The sequence below is a fragment of the Martes martes genome, assembly GCF_963455335.1.
Source record: "Martes martes genome assembly, chromosome: 10".
NCBI lineage: Eukaryota > Metazoa > Chordata > Mammalia > Carnivora > Mustelidae > Martes > Martes martes.
This window is the reverse complement of record NC_137898.1, coordinates 62528441-62544115: the sequence shown is the minus strand read 5'-3', so window position 1 is coordinate 62544115 and position 15675 is coordinate 62528441. Positions and strand designations below refer to the sequence as shown.

At 55.5% G+C, this 15675-nt stretch overlaps 1 protein-coding gene across 4 annotated transcripts in view; it reads right to left on the bottom strand.

The window, feature by feature from the left end:
* Nucleotides 1–334: 334 nt before the first annotated feature.
* Nucleotides 335–15675, bottom strand: part of MYO7A (myosin VIIA) — a gene marked incomplete at its 5' end in the record, with an annotated part of 63398 nt that continues 48057 nt past the window's right edge. For 2 of the 4 annotated variants that reach the window (XM_080817725.1, XM_080817723.1), the window contains 15 exons: nucleotides 335–946; nucleotides 1542–1661; nucleotides 2545–2628; nucleotides 3696–3812; nucleotides 4240–4425; nucleotides 6656–6762; nucleotides 6939–7026; nucleotides 8084–8197; nucleotides 9305–9410; nucleotides 9928–10083; nucleotides 11200–11353; nucleotides 12296–12465; nucleotides 13083–13207; nucleotides 13882–14072; nucleotides 15016–15185. In XM_080817725.1, the coding sequence (XP_080673851.1) occupies nucleotides 857–946; nucleotides 1542–1661; nucleotides 2545–2628; nucleotides 3696–3812; nucleotides 4240–4425; nucleotides 6656–6762; nucleotides 6939–7026; nucleotides 8084–8197; nucleotides 9305–9410; nucleotides 9928–10083; nucleotides 11200–11353; nucleotides 12296–12465; nucleotides 13083–13207; nucleotides 13882–14072; nucleotides 15016–15185 (1978 nt within the window). In that variant the 3' untranslated portion in view covers nucleotides 335–856. Of the gene's footprint in view, nucleotides 947–1541; nucleotides 1662–2544; nucleotides 2629–3695; nucleotides 3813–4239; nucleotides 4426–6655; nucleotides 6763–6938; nucleotides 7027–8083; nucleotides 8198–9304; nucleotides 9411–9927; nucleotides 10084–11199; nucleotides 11354–12295; nucleotides 12466–13082; nucleotides 13208–13881; nucleotides 14073–15015; nucleotides 15300–15675 lie in introns of all 4 variants that reach the window. The other 2 variants (XM_080817724.1, XM_080817726.1) reach the window with 2 other exon arrangements.

Below are 15675 nucleotides of genomic sequence, written 5' to 3'. Positions count from 1 at the left end.
GTTTCTGACCAGATGCAAGGGCCACTCCGGCTCCACAGGCCCTACTTAGGGCCCAGAAGCTGATTCCTCCTCTAGATACCCAGCCCCTGCACACTTAGGTCCCCACCTCTTAGAGTGATGTCCCACCATTTCCTCCCACCCCACCCTGGTCCCAGCCAGTCCCTTTAAGCCCGTTTCAAGCCCACCTTGGGCTCAGGCACCCCAAACCCAGACAAGCTTAGCCCTCCACACACAGACTGAGATACTTACACAGGCCACTCCCCCCAGGGCCCGTCTTTGTCCCATACACACTCCCCCACTCTCTCCCCTTCCCCCAGCAAGGACACTATAGGGTCAGAAGATTAAACACATACTTTATACCTTGAAGTGATCAGGGGAAACCAGCACAGGGGCTCAGCACTCATACTGCAATATATAAAAGTGGTCTGTCTCCCCCATCCCAGCTGAGGATCCTGGATGTACAGGAATTAAGCCAGTCCCTTAGGTTTCAGAATATTCTTGGTTTGGTTGGTCCCAGTACAGAGAACCAAGTTGTCCTTTTGATTCCCTGTTGCAGTGGTGCACAGAGAGTCAAAAGAGGTCACATGGTAGGATGGGTCTAAGAAAGGCATCCGAGGAGTACAGGCTCTTACAACTGGGAAGGCCACGGCGAGCTGGGACTAGAACCAACCCTCAGCAGTAGATCAAGGGGAGTTCTGCATCCCAGCAAGTCTGCCTCACTGGAAGAAGGATGGGAAGCCAAATTGGTATAATCAGTGGTGGCCACCTGGCCCAGCCCCCCTGCCCAGATGGCAAAGTCCTCCCCCACCTGCAGAGATAGCTGATGGGCCCGAGCCAGCACCACCTCCCTCACTGTTCACTTGCCACTCCTGGAGCCCCGCTGTTTGCTCATGGCTGTGAGCATCTGACTAATATAGGAAGTCAGGAGGTCATCCATCTTGTAGCCCTGGAAACAGCAGCAAGAAGATAAACAGAGCAAAAAGTGTGACAGGGCCAGCGCACTGGGACCTAGAACCCTCCCAGGAAACTGCAGAGACCTGGACAAAGGAGAATCCTGTCCTGCTCTGGACTCAGTCTCCCCAGCTGTACACCTGAAGGGATGGACTCATCCTGCCAGATCTCTAAGGTTCTAAGTTGTTAGGACCCCACGTGAAGGCCCTGGCTTATAGATCTCTTAAATACTGCTGACTCTAAAGGCTCTACCAGTTGAGCCTTGCCTTTGAAGTTCAGCTCAGTTGAAGAAACCTCATTGCTAATGGGTCCACTGTTGAACTCAGGGGCTAAAGTCTCAGTCCCCAGATTAGTACTGAAGTCACTCAACAAGTAATTATTAAATGAGGGGTCTGTTCCTCAGCCCCAAATTAAGCCCCTTTCCCAGACCTAAGCTGAGCCTCAAAGTGACCTGACTTTGGCCCAATCTGACCCTTGATCCCAATCTCAGGCCAAGCCAGGCACTCTCTTGTCTCTTCTGGAGATAGATGATAGCTGGAGCTGTAGGCAAAGCAGGGAAGCCCACCAGGCCTAAACAGAAGAGCTCTCACCAATGACGTCTCACAGAGCAGTTTGCTCCCACGCACCAGGTTCCCAATGGTGATGTGGAAGTAGGTGTTGCCACTGCTCCAGTTGGAGATCTTGGTGAAGGGATGAGTGGTCAAGATGTCCTGGGGAAGCAGAAAAAGTCTGAAGCTGCACCGTCTGGACCCTCTGCCTCACTTCGCTGAGTTCTAGCCCACAGACACCACCCACTGGAAAGGCCTTGGGCCCTCAGACAAGATAAGGAGCAAGAAGATAGAAGCCAGCTCTGCCATGGAACTTCTGGGGGAAGCAGGTACCTCTGGCCTCCTTGCCTCATTTGGGGCCAGATGGTGGGACACCCAGGGAAGTCTGGGAGGCTGTGGGGCATGTGGAGCTGGAACTGGAAATTGGAGAGGCTGGAAGAATCTACAATGGTGATCATGAATGAGGGGGTCTTGAGGAGGAAGAAGATGACAAGGACAGCCTCTGGAGCATGATATGTGTGGGTGGAGAAGAATCCCATAAAGTTTGTGAGAAGAATGACCAAGAGAGATAAGAGGAAAACCAGGAATGTGGGGCACATGAGCACAAGCGGAAGGTGGTGGCCAATGGTCCAGTTGTATCCTTCCTGGGTATGTAGTAGGACTGTGCTTCCTGGTTCCCTGCTCTGGCCCATGGATGTGAGCAGTGGTTACACCCTGCCCCCCTCCCCTGCCAGCATGCAGCCTGCCATCCTGACCAATACAGAGAGCACTGTTGAAGGAAGGGATGGTTGATAGGGTCCAGTGATGCTTACAGGCCAAGTACTAAAAAGTTCAGTGGACTGAGTAGCAAGTGTTGGCTAATAATTCTAGGAGAGCAGTTTTGATGGAGCAAGCAAGGAAATGGACAAAGCAAACACAGCCTCTCAAGATGGGTGAGGATGGTGGCTGGCAGGGGCTCTTTGGGGGTTGGGTCCTGAGACTGTTGTTAGAGGTGCAGGCAGAGAAGTCCACTTCCCCATCCCTGCTCTCCCCTGTCAGTGCTTACCTTGGTTCTGGGATCGATGAGGCTGACCCCGTACTTATTGATGGCAATTAAGAGGATCTCAGGGAAGTTTGGCTCCGTAGTTTGCTAGCAAAGAGAGCCAGAAACCATCAGCTCTATCTGGGGCAGCCCAGAGCAGGAAAAGCTGGGTGCTAGGACTAAGTTGCCCTCTTTTGCTGCCTGCTCGATGCCAGGCATGTAGCAGAGCTGGCAACCCTTCCACAGCCTCATGGTTCCCACCTCTGCTGGGCCCTCGGTGCCACCCAGGTCTCTTCATGGGTCCCCAAATGACCCCAGCCTCCACTCTTCCCGGTGACAGTTTATCCCTTCACTCCTGCTCCTCTAGGAGTCTGGGCTATCTCCTCTCTCAGCCCAAATGTCTTTCATATTTAAAAACTTCTCTCTGAACCCTACCCCTGCCTCCAGCTTATCTCTGTGCCTCCCTCTCTTCCTTGCACAGCCAGACTTCTCAAAAGGCCCCCATCCAAGGTATGTAACTAAGCCATCCCCTCCTCTCCATCCTGACCTATCCCCACACTTCTCCTGCCAGCCTGTCCACCATTTTCCTGCCTCGCTCCTGCCTCTCAGGCCCACCCCCACCCCACCCTGCAGTCAGAGTGCACTTCTGACCCCATCAACACTGTTCAGAACCCTCCAGAGTCAGCCACCACCTGCAGGAGGAAACCCAACCCCCTTGCCTGTTTGCCAAGCTGCCTCACCACAGTCTGCGTGCCTTATACCCTATGCCCATCCATACTCAACCACTTGCACTTCCTGTGCTCATGCTAGGCCCTCTGCCAGGAACTCTCCCCAGGGTCTTCCAGGAAAATGCAGGTGTTGCCCCCTCAGCCTTCACAGTCTGTGTAGGGCTCTGAGACTCTCCCACCTTGATGAGGGCTCCCCCTTGTCACACACAGCACAGTTCATTCTCCATTACCTATCTGCCTCCCCTCCCAGGCTGAGCTCCTGATGGTTCCTCATGTCCCCGGGCTGAAACAGCTAGGTGGTACAAAGCTGAGGGGACTTCCCTCCTTTCCTTGCCGGCACAGGTAGCAGAGGCCGTGGCTGCTTCCCACGGTCCTGGGGAGGAGTTTCTGTGCCTTCTTGCCCCACCGCCTTGACTCCCTGCACTTGAGAAGACACCCATAACGTACCTTTACCTCAAAGAAAGCTGAACCAAAGGTGGGCCACTTGAAGATGAGCTTTAGGAAGGCTAGCTTGGCTTCCTCCTTGGACTTCCCTGCATGCTTGTTGAAGTAGGCGACGATAGACTGCCGGGGGAGCATGGGTCAGAGGCCTCTCCCGTCACTCCTATCCCACCTGCACTGTTAGCTGTCATGGGCCCTGGGGGTCCTGGAGGCCAGGAAGGGCTCCCTCCTTATCCCAGTTAATGGAATCCTGATCTCTCTCCCCTCCATGCCCTTCCCTAAGCAAGTAGGCCAAAGAGTATCAAGTGCAATCAGGTCACCATGGTAACCAGAATAGAACAGATTTCTCCCAAGCAGCCAGGTGAGTCCTTTGCCTGAAGACTGGATACTAAAGCAAGTAGAAGGGAAGATGGGAAGGTGTCACCCTCATGCACAGGAGCCACAAGAGAGACTTCCTTGGGCTGCTGGCCGGCACCTTCCCCCTGACCCGTGGGGGGCCCAGAGACCCATTCAGCAGTGTCCCTAGTCCTGTTGCCTCCTCCATACTCACCCGCTTCCAGTCATCAGGGGAGATCTGCCGGATGAGGTCCTGGGGCACCAGCTCCCGTAGCAGCTTGGGGATACTGGGGAAGTAGGACTTGTCCTCCTCGAACTTGACCCTGTAGATCAGGGCCCCCAACTGCAGCACTTCCTCCCTTGTGCACTTGTGGTAGCCCCGGAGGTACTTAGGCAGCTCCTGCCAGGGCAGAGCAGGGTGTAGGTGCGCAAGGAACTGGAGGAAGCAGGTGCCCCCTGCCCCACACCCCCGCACCAGCCTGAGCCAGCTCCATGGCCTTACCCCACATTTGGGCCTCCCTGTCTCCCCCCAGCCTCAGCTGACACTGTGCCCCCAGGGAAAACAGCACAGCACAGGGAAGGAGCAGTCATGCCTGCGCAGATGCAGCCCATTACAGTCAGAAAGCAAAGCCACGTATGAATATTCTTTCCTGTCCCTGCATTTCAACGAGTAACCAGACGGAGAACCTGAGACTGTTCCATACCCCTAACCTTCTGAGCCTGTCCTTTCTTGAGAAAAGCCTCTCAGGCTGGTCTCCTCCTCCCATTGTGTTCCCTGGAGACTGGCTGGTTTCATCAGCAGCACCAGCCTCTTCCCCACTTTGAATTTCCAGACCCAGAAACAGAGTAACGGAGGATGAAGAGTGGACCAAAAGCAAAGACAAAGCTTCAAAAGGGCCAACACAGCCCACAGCCTCACAATTGTCTCACCCACTCTTTGAAGCACAGGGAAACTGAGGCTGGCCTAAGGACACACTGCAGATTAGAAACCTGAGTCAATTATTACCCATTTACCTTTTCATCTACTCACCCACCTATCTACCATTTCCATACCCATCCGTCTACCTAGATGGTTCCACCTACCCACATCCACTTCCCATTTGTCCATCTATCTGCCCCCCAAGGGCCACCATACGTTCATTCACCATCCATTCTCTCACCCATTCATTCACTGAGTCGCTGCCTATTCACCTATCCACCAAGCCAACACAGACTCGTTGAGCATCTACTATGAGCCAGGCCCTTTAAGCAGCAACATATACCCTCCCTACTCTCCTAGAATTTGTGGTCGTAGTCAAGAACAACCATCCCCCCAAATCAATGTATAATTATCGTCTTTGATGGAATCTTCTCTGTGCTATAACAGCATATAACTAGTTGAACTGATCTAGTCTTGGGAAGACAGAAGACCTCCCTTATGATTGAAAAAACATCTAAAAGCTCTGTAGGTGAAGGAAAGAACCTAGGGAAGAGATTTCCAAAGAGAGAATGTTACAAAGCCTCCCTAGCACACCTGAGAACTTGAACAATGGGGTGCTGGATATAAGATAAGGCAGCAGAAGTAGCTAGGGGCACCCCCAAGCAGGACCACAGTCAGGATTTAGGATTCTACATTGGGAGCCATGGGAAGCCACTGAGAGGTCCTGAAAGCATGATGACCTCCTGTGGAGAATGGATTCAAAGAGGGTAAAAATGGACAGGGGAGGCCAGGGGAAATGTTACTGGCTTCATCTAGACAAGAGAAGACGATGGACTGACCAGAGTGGGTACAGGTGGTAATGGAGAGATGTGATGGGTTTAAGAGAGATTTGGGAGGTAAAGTCATCAGGTGAATGATTTGGGACAGGGGGAAGGGGGGAGAGGGAGATGTCAGGCTAATGTGGGTTTCTGCCTTGGGGGAACTAACAGCTGACATTCATGTTGCCAGTCACTACATGGGCACTGTGGGGAGAGGTGGAGCTCACGTGTGAAGGAGTCTTGCAGACTCCCAGGCCAGGGTTCTCTTTACTGTAGCAGCCACCAGCCCTGCCTCCTCCAGCCTTCCCAGCATCCTCATCCGTTTGTCCCACAGGTAAATGGTAAAGGTAAATGGGCTAGCCCAGAAAAGATTGCGGAGTCTGCCATTGTGAAGACACAGAATCAAACCCCAGTTCCACTGGCCCTGTCATCGTAATTACATCACTTAATCTCTCTGCATCTCAGTTTCTCCCTCTATAAAATGGGAACAATATGCCTGCTTGTTGGTGTTTGCTGGAAGGGCAAAATGAGTGAAAAGTGCCAGATACAGAATAGAGGGCTCCTCCTTGCTGCCAGCCCGGCTTCCCGCAGGTACATGCTTGTGCTGGAAAGGGTTTACAGATTCACACAGGCCTCAGATACACCCAGGTAGAGCAGCAGACCCTGAGTTAATTGAGAGGACAGCCCCTCACCGAGAGAAGGGTGTGAACAGGTGGGGATTAAGAGCTCAGAAGAAAGTACAAGGCCCTGAGGAAGAAGAAGAGTGTGAGGCTGAGCCAGTCCCGAGGATCCCAGCAGGAATCTCTTGGGGGCCTTGTGGTTACAGACCCCTCTCCTGGCAAGGACAGCAGTGCATGGAGGCAGACACAGCAGAGAGGGGCGAGGGGGCTCACCTGGTAATAATGGAAGATGGAATCGGCCATTGGGTCCTTCCCGGGCACTGTGGTCGTCCACAGCTTCTTCATGAAGAACACCTGGTAGGTGAGCGAGGGCACGATTCCTGTGGCAGAAGGCGGGTGGTCACCTAGAGGGTCCCAGCACAGAGGGTCACCCAGCACCAGCCCTGGAGGAGGCCCAAGTTCGGGTCCCACCCAGGTGGACCTCGCAGTATGGCTCTGAGCCAGCACCTGCCCCGCTCCGTGCCTCACGTGATCCCAGGACCCGGTCTCACGTTACCATCCTTGACAGGCCTTGCTTTCTTTATCCAGTCTGTCAGGTGTCGAACAAAGTCGAAGAAGAAGTCATTCTCAGGGACACTGATGACCTAGGGACATGTGCATTGCAGTCCACTCATTTTAGTTCCAGCAGTACTGAATTTTCTCACTCTCCCACCCAAGGTCCTCCTGGTGGCTCTTCTTACAGCCAGAAGGGGTGTCCTGCCCTGCCCTGACTGTGTGCCTATTGAATGTCTCCAGAACACAGCCTACTTCCTGCCCAGAGTGACAGTCATTCCATTTGTCATTCAGCAAAGACCGACTACACGCCTCCCTAGACCCTGGGGAGAAGGCCAAGAATGGGGCCCAGTCCCCCCTTGGACATCCGTGACCTGCTCCTCCCACAGACTCCAAGCTCCTCTGGGTCCAGGATCTCACTGAGATCTCCTCCTGGTCCCCCATGTCTGGCATGGGGACAGTTGTGAAATGAGACAGACATGGGTGCACATGGGTGCACAGGAAACTGTGGGTGAGCCCCTGATCTACCTGATGTGGTGAGGGAAGCCTTCCCACAGGAAGAGGTTCTAAAACTGGGCCCTTGACCTCCATGGACACAGAAGCGGGGGAGAACGGTATGTTATGGTGACAGGGGCCTGTGCCTTGGAGTCTGACCTGCTTGGGTCTGCATCCTTGCTGTGTGACTTTGGATGAGTTACTTAACCTTTCTGAGTCCAGGTTTTGTTATCTGTTAGGTGAGGGATAATCACCCTCCTTTCAAGGGTTATTTCAAGGGTTAATCGGTCTCAGCAAGGCTGCTGAGGGACCAGTCAAATCAAATCTGGAAAGTACACGTGTGTTGTGGCAGAGTGCTGAACCTGGTGTATCCAGAACATAAAGTACCACGTGGCTCCCAAGAGTTTTGAGGCTGTGCTCTGCTATGGGCCAGAAGAGCGAGATTTGAAGGAAGCTGCTATAAGTAAGGGGACATAAGAAGGAGAGGGACACCGATGCCACGTGCAAGCACAACTCTCTTCTCTCCTCTCCTCCCTCCCCCATTCTTTCTCCCCTCCCTGCTGCCCCACAAGTTCCTAGCTCCTATAGCCAAGCAAATGTTCCAACAGACAGACCAACAGTGGCCTGATAGGAAGCCAGTGACCCACGACCCACCTTGTCTGCAATTTTGACAAAGAGGCTGAATCCCTCTGAGGACTTGAGGAGCAGCCGGGCTGCAATGTTCTGGCAGAAGTCTTTGGCCTTAGTGCTGGACTCCACCTCAAAGGCCTGGGGAGTGTTGGGAGAAGGAGCAGGTACTTGACTCTAGCAAGGCCTCTGCTGGGGCCTCCTGCATCCCTCTGTCTGTGCCTGCAACTAAATTGAGCCCTTCCCGTCGCCTCCCATCCTCTCTCCTCCCCTCCCATGGAGGCCACCCTCCAAGAGAGGGGTTTCCCCATGGGTCTAGAGCTGGGCATGGCATTTAAGAAAAGGAAGAAGTCAACTCCTGTCTGGATCTTCCCAGATTGTGTCCTCCCCACCCCACACACAGACTTGGCCTCTGCTTCCAGGGTTCTGGGTCTGGCTATGCAAGCATGGGGGTGAGAGCCCAGGGAGCACAGATGGGCAGGGTGTTTGGAAGGAGAGGCTGGAGGAAGAAGAAAGCAAATTCCAGAAAGGGAGGAAAAAGGAGAGAGGGGATGGAGCCTGGGGTGGAGGTCAGGGCACTGCTTCATTTAACCTTCCACTGGAAGGACAGGAAAGGAGTTGTTCATTTGTTGTTCTTGTCACTGGAATCCTATTATGGCATTTCTGAGTTTCTAGTCTCTAAAATTTTTAAAACTGCTTTTTAATCTAGAAGTTTCAGTGCTGGACTCATTCATCTGAATGAGCCCCTGTGCTAAGATGGGGCAGGGAGCAGCAGTCAAGCAGCAGCCTGACCTAATGGGCACAATGGGACGACAGACAGGATCTTTGGTCAAGGAGACCCACAACCAGGTCCGGTGAGGAGGAAGGAAGGGGCCTGCAGGGAAGTGGGTTCAGGGTGAGGCTTGGCAGCAGGGGGCAGGGGCAGACGGGCCTGTGCCCCGGTACAGAGCCAGCAGGAGGGAGGTGGCACCGGCACAGACCTCAGCTCTGAGGCAGAGAGCACTTTTCTCTGAGCCAGAAACTCCTAGAAGAGAGGGAAGCTGCTGGAGACAACAGGAGGTTGGACCGGGAACCCCAGGCCTCCTGACTCAGGAGTCTCTAGCCCTCAGCTGAGCCTTGACTCCGCTGAGGAGCAGGAGGGTGGGGGCACATGTGGGGAAGGCAGGGGAGAGGCATCAGGACTGCTCCCTGTGTCCTCAGCCTGGCCATTCAGGAGCATCCAGTGACCAAGAAGCCAGAGGCCCTCACCTCATCGGTGTCATCAGGGAAGTAGACCTTGTGGAAAATCTGTGTGGTTTTGTGCTGAATGGCCTCCACCTCCACCAGGTGTGGAGGGTACTTCCGGGACCCATTTCTGAAAACCAGGAGAGGCAGTCAGGAGGCAGAGGGTTCATTGGGCCATGGGGAGCAGGGACCAGGGGGACCTTTGGAGCCAGACCCCAATTCTAATTTCTGTCCACCACTTCCTACCAGGTGACAGTCACATAACCTCTCAGAGCCTCCAGTTCCTCAACTGTAGGATGAGAGGAGAAGAGCACCCCACCTAGGACTGTGGAGGGGACCAAACGAGGCAGAGGACGGAGGGGGCTTTGCAGAACAGGAGGTGCGTCCCAGGGGCCTGCCTCCCCAGCAGACCACAAGGCCTGCCGCAGCCCCTCCGAGCAGCCAGACACCAAGTGTGTCCTGAGTGGGCACCACGCACCGCAACATCAGGCTGGCTGGCAGCTGTGCTACCCCAGGGACACATCCCACCTGCTGTATGGTCACGTCCTCATCCCCAGGGGACACCCACAAGCCCAGTGTGGCTGGGAACACCTCCCAGCCCCTGCCCCGAGCTCTCCGCCTGCTGCCTCCACTCCTCAGGGCCATACCTCAGGGCTTTCTGGAGGCGCTGCAGGCAGTCGAGGGCGAGTGGGCTGTGCTTGCGGGACTGCAGGAAGCGCTGCACGTGTGGCAGGAGGATGTTGCTGGGTGGGAAGAGGCCCGTGCACAGCCAGAGCAGCTCCCAGCCCCGCTCCTCGCTGTACCTGCCGGAAGAGGCCAGCCAGGGGTCTGAGGGCCCTGAGGGGCAGCACATCCCTTGGCTCCTCACCGTGGCAGCATGTGCCGGCCGCGAACCAGCTCCCTGACAGCCAGACCCTGCTAGTGCTAGTCAGAGTGCGGTGGGCCACACCGTGAGTGGCGACATGGCTGGCCGGCCAGTGCTTGTGCCGGAATGAAAGCCAGCTGTGTCAACCAAGCACTCTTGGTCCAGCTAACATTTTGTTTCTCGGCGAGACTTTCCTATGAAGGAAGCAGTGTGTGATCCTTGTTCTGGCAGAAGCTCTTTAACTGGATTCTTAAATAGCACAGAGTTAGACTGGGCCCTGGGCTCCCTCAGGCACCACTCTGAGCTCCTTGGGCCTGACAGGAGAGAAGCAGAGGCTTCTAGGAGGAGGTGACATCTGATCTCAGTTTTGAAGGCTGAGGCAAATTCTGGTACGCAAAAAAGGAGATAAATGCTGACTGTGGTTTGGCAGCGTGAAGCTATCTGATGTATGGTCAAGTGGTAAATTTTGTAAGAGGAGCAGAAAATGGCAAAGCTGAGGAGGGAGCTGGGGATCTGGGCATAAGGGTGGGGCTTCTTTCAGTCTCTGAGACTTAGCATGGGCCTGACGTCCCCTTCCTGTGGAGGACCGGCCCCCCAGGGAGAAAGTAACACACTCTGGGACTCAGCCCCTTCAGCCTATGCGAGTTCTCAGCCAGAGCTTCCATCTGCAGGCCAGCAGTGCACAGCCCGTGCTAGGCTGGGACACTGGCTCATGGGCAGATGGTCTCATGCAGGCCGACAGTGGAGTCTGGGCTGGGAAGGGGTGTCAAGAGGAGGTTCGGCAGTGAGCGGCAGGAAGTTTAGGAGGAGCTGGTGCTGTTAAACTTGGAAAAGAACAGATGCTGAGGGCGCAGCCACCACCTCTTGGTTCTTGACCTCAGGCCTTGAGGCTGAGGTGGGACGTGAGGGGGCCCAAGGGCAGCTCCCTGTCCTGAGTGAGGAAGGACTGCTGCCAGGTGGGCCAGCTACTGCCTCGGGAGGGAGGGCGCTCCCTATCATGGTTTGAGCACTAGTGGGGGAAGATGTCCCTCACCTGCTTACCGCTCCCACCCACCTGATGTTGTTGTCGGTCAGCTGCTTCAGGATCTGCACGTACACCTCATCCTTCAGGGGCTCGGCCTTTAGGGCACCCTCAAAGATCTGGTCAGTGAGCTCATTGACCGAGCGCGTCCTCTTGGATGGGTAGTCGCCCATGTACTTGAGCACGGGTGGGGAGCCGTCAAGGAAGGGCTTGTAACCGGTGGGAGCAGGGAGTGGGGGACACTGACCCAGCAGGCCACACTCTTTAACAGGGTCTGCCCCACCCAAGTGTGTGACCCCGGGCCTCAGATTACACACTCAGGAGATGGGCTTGACCCACCCACCCCACTCTCTATGCTGACTGCTCTCCCTCTCCTCCACTCCTCTGACCACCGCCTCACCAGCGATCCCACCTTGTCCCTACCCCACATCCAAAGTCCTCACAGCAACCAGGGCAGATGTTCCAAATCACAAATCTGACTGTGCCATCCTACCACGTAGGGGCTCCTCATGGCCTTGGGATACAGTCCAAGTTTCTTAGCGGGACTTGGGAACCCTTCATTAGTCAGCCCACATCTTCAAATTTCCTTCTAGACCTCTGCCCTCCAACCATGCTGCATCATTCTGTGATTCAGGCCATCTGGGCATGCTCATTCATCTGGAACACTCCCCACTCATCTCCCCTTTGACTGACTAGGGCCTGCTCAGTTCTCAGGTCTCAGCCTTGATACCCCTTCTTCCAGGAAGGCCATCCTGCTCTTCTCCAAGCCCACATCAGTTCCGCCCCATCACAGCATGGTCCCGATCAGCATGTCTGCCCTTTTTAGCTGTAAGTGCCATGAGGCCAGGGACTGGGTCTGGTCACAGCTATGTCTCCATGCCTGGCCTAGCACATGACACGGTATACATCTGTGAACCGAAGAACAGGGTCAGAGGAGACCATGGATGAGGCTGCCCCTCACACACTGTTGGTGCCAGGCAAATGGGTCCGCATCCCTCCATGCTGCCCATGACCCAACTAGGCCCCTCAGAAGGAAGTAGGTATCTGGATGGAAACCCTAGAGGCAGGGGCCTGGCGACCCCCCTCCCCGGAAGTCCCCCTCCTTGGGGCCCATGGTGCCCACCCGCACAGGTGCGGATATCGATGAAGGCCATGCAGGCCTCCTGCGAGAGCTCCTCACTGCCCAGGATCTTCTTAAGCAGTGCCTGCTTGAGTGGCTCCCGTGTGTGGCTCCACAGCCGGTCCTTGCCACGGGCCTTGGATACCATCACCCGGCTCAGCGTGTGCTTGGGTGGGGGCCTGACACAACACAGTTGGCACTGACTCCCAGGTTTTAAGACCCGCCCCTCTCCCACCTGTGTAAGGAGGCAGAAGGCCCTGCTCTTCCTGCTGCACAGACTGACCTGGGGTGAGTCATCAGCCCTGCCTGGACCTTACATTCTCGGCTAGAAAGCCAGCTCTGCCCACCTCCATGGCCTCCTCCCCTCTGTTCCTCTCTGCTTTCTCTGCTCTGGCCTTGCTGGGTCACGCCCCATATAGCTCAGCTCAGACGTCACCTCCTCCAGAAAGCCTGTTTTCCAACCCCACCCCCATCCCCACCACGATGCTGGGCACACACAATCACAGCTGCCCAATTTTGTGCCTAGCTCCCCACCAGGACTGAGTTGGTGAGGCAGGCACTAGCATGAGTCATGAGTGCCCAGGACCCCACCTGGGATGGCTACACCACAGTTGCAATATATTAAATGAAAGAAGGATAAAATGACACAAGAAGGGTCATCTCAACAAACTGTTCCCCTGCCCCCTCTGACACTGTCCCTGCGCCCAGGCAGGAGCATCCCAAGGCAACCCCACCACACAGACTAGAGTAACAGAAGCCCACAGCTCACTGTCCTAGTCCCCTTCTACGCTTTCACCTGAAATAGTCGTAGGAAAATTCCTCCAGCGTGTAGGGCTTGGCGCGCACCTCGGGCTCTGCTGTCCGCAGCTGCAAGAGGCGGATAACGTCCTGTCTCTGGTCAGGGGTCATGGTGACCAGGGCCTAGAAACCAAGAAACAGGAGTCTGAGGTCAGCTTTTCACCTGGGGCCCCCAGGATCAACATGGTAAAGCTCAGAGTCATCTGGACTGGGGCTGGAGGAGATTGCCGCCATGGGGTTGACCCTCACCCCATTCTGACCCCGGGAGTCCTTTCCCTCTTTGGGATCTCTGAAGCTACTGCGGCCTCCATCATGCTGGACTCAGGATCCTTTCCTGAATATCCTGTGTCCGAAGCAGGCCAGGTCTGTCATAGAGCCTGGCTGAAGTAGGGAGATGTGGTATGAGAACTGCCCAGTCAGCAGCGCCTAGCTCAGCAACTGCCTGCAAAGCCGGGCTCTGAGTCTTCAGGGCTGTGATCCAGAAGGGCCATGGCCTCCCTTACCAGCTCTGCTCGCAGGCAGTGCAAGGTGATGCTTCCCTTCCCCACTCTCCTCGCATCCCTCACCCCCAGCAGTTCCTCATCTGATGCAGTTTCTGGGCCCTTCACCACCTAGCACAGGTTTGACCGCTTCCCCAGCTCAAAGTTTGTGGTCCTGTAAGACCCCCAGATCTTCTTCACAGGACCTGCAGACCATAAATCTATTATAATTCCTCACTCCATTTTACAGATATGGAAAGAGGACAAAGAGAGACCCAGAGGACACTCCTATCCATCTGTCACTCCCAAGCCACATACCACAATCTCCCGCGGTGGCAAGGTGACAGTGGGCATGACATACACGCAGTCGGTGGGGAAGTCCCCACGTTGCTTGGTCCTCTCATTGATGCCGTTGGCCCAGCCTGAGTTCATGACCTGCTCTCCTGTGTCATGGTCCAGGATGATGAGATCTCCCTTGGCAAAGCTGAGGAAACCAGACTCCTCCCCCGCTGGGAGGCAGAGGTGGGGGCAGAGAGAGAGGCTGGATTGGAACATCTTTATTTGGGTTGATGACCTATAAGCGGTCCCTCCCCACTGAATAACTGAGGCCCTGTCTCTCTCACGTCTGCTCGCTGGTCACCCTGCCTCCAACTTGCCACAACCCTTCACACAGACATGGCCATTGGAAGGGGATACTCTTGTGCTCAAAAGCTTTCCATGGCTCCCCATTGCCCTGGGAAGAAAGAACACCCTCTTCAACATGCTCACAGGGCTGTTGTGGGCTGGGTTTCCTGACTTCTTCCCCTTCGCTTCTTGCCTTTCCTCCCTTTCCTCACCTATTCCAGCCAAACCACACTATCTGCAGTTCCCAGACATGCCGTGTTTTCTCCAGGCTCCGTACTGGGTCTCTCCTCTCCTCTCTGCCTCAAACACTCTGCCCACACATACCTCCTCCCTGAGCCCCAGGCTGCCTGGGGGCCTCCCCTCCAGACACCCAGAGGCTCTGGGCTTCCCTGGTCACTGTACTGTCACAGGGACTGTTTCCAGCCCCTCTCCCAGCTGAGAGGAGGGCCAGAGTCTGTTTTATCTCTGTCCTTTCCAAACTCTGTGCAGAGCCTTGGAGGCCGGAGGAGGGCTCAGTGAGAGTAGCTATTACTGCTGTCATCACTTGAAGGCAGTGGGTGTTTGGAGACTACTGAGGAGGAACCCCTGATGTCACCTGGAGAAGGTGACAGGTGGTAAGTGTGGAAGGGGCAGGAGAGGAAGATTCCCCAAGGGGCACAGAGGGAGGGTTGCAGAGTTTGGCTTTTGGCCCAGGTGGAGCCAAGGGTATCTGGAGAGGGGTAGTAACAAGCACTGGTAGTCTTGAATGCCAGGCCAAGGCCAAGGTATGTGATCTGCCTGGTGCCCATGAGCCCCGGGGCCTGGCACCCTGTGCCAGGAGCCACTCACCAGGGTTGGGGTTGTCCTGCAGGGCCACCACGTACTTCGACCTCTTTCGGAGCCCTTCCAGGAAGGTGACCACTAGGTCACGGATGTCCTCAGCGTTGCTGGAGGTAAAGGTGTACTCATCCCCTTTGATGGTAGCCAGCGTGAAGCTGGGGGCTACCAGTTTTGCTCCCCTGCAGGACCAACACGGAGAACAGGGCCCAGCCGGGGTCAGTCCTGCCCAGCCCGAGTGAGGTGCAGCACAGCCCAGATCAGAGCAGCCCAGCGAGAGCAAGACACGGCACTCCCTGAAGGAGACCAAGGCCAGCCCAGTCAGACACGGCCCAGCCTGGGTGAGACGTGGCCCTGCCAAAGTCACACATGGTCCAGAGCGAGATCTGCGGGGGCCCGGCCTAGTTCCCTTTGGCTACCTAATTCCCACTCACCCTTCAGATTTCAGCCTAGATACTCTTTCCTCCAGGTAGTCCTCCTTGCCCTCCCACAGCCCTTACCACACTGGTCCTTGACTTAAAACAGCCCATTCAATGTCTGTCTCCTCCCTCAACTGAAGGGAGCTGCAAGAGGGCAAGGTCTATGTTAGTGTCCTGCATCCCTGTGCTCAGCACATGCTACCCAGAGACATTCCCCTAAGCCAGGGATCTGGGGAGGGGCTGCTGGGAACAC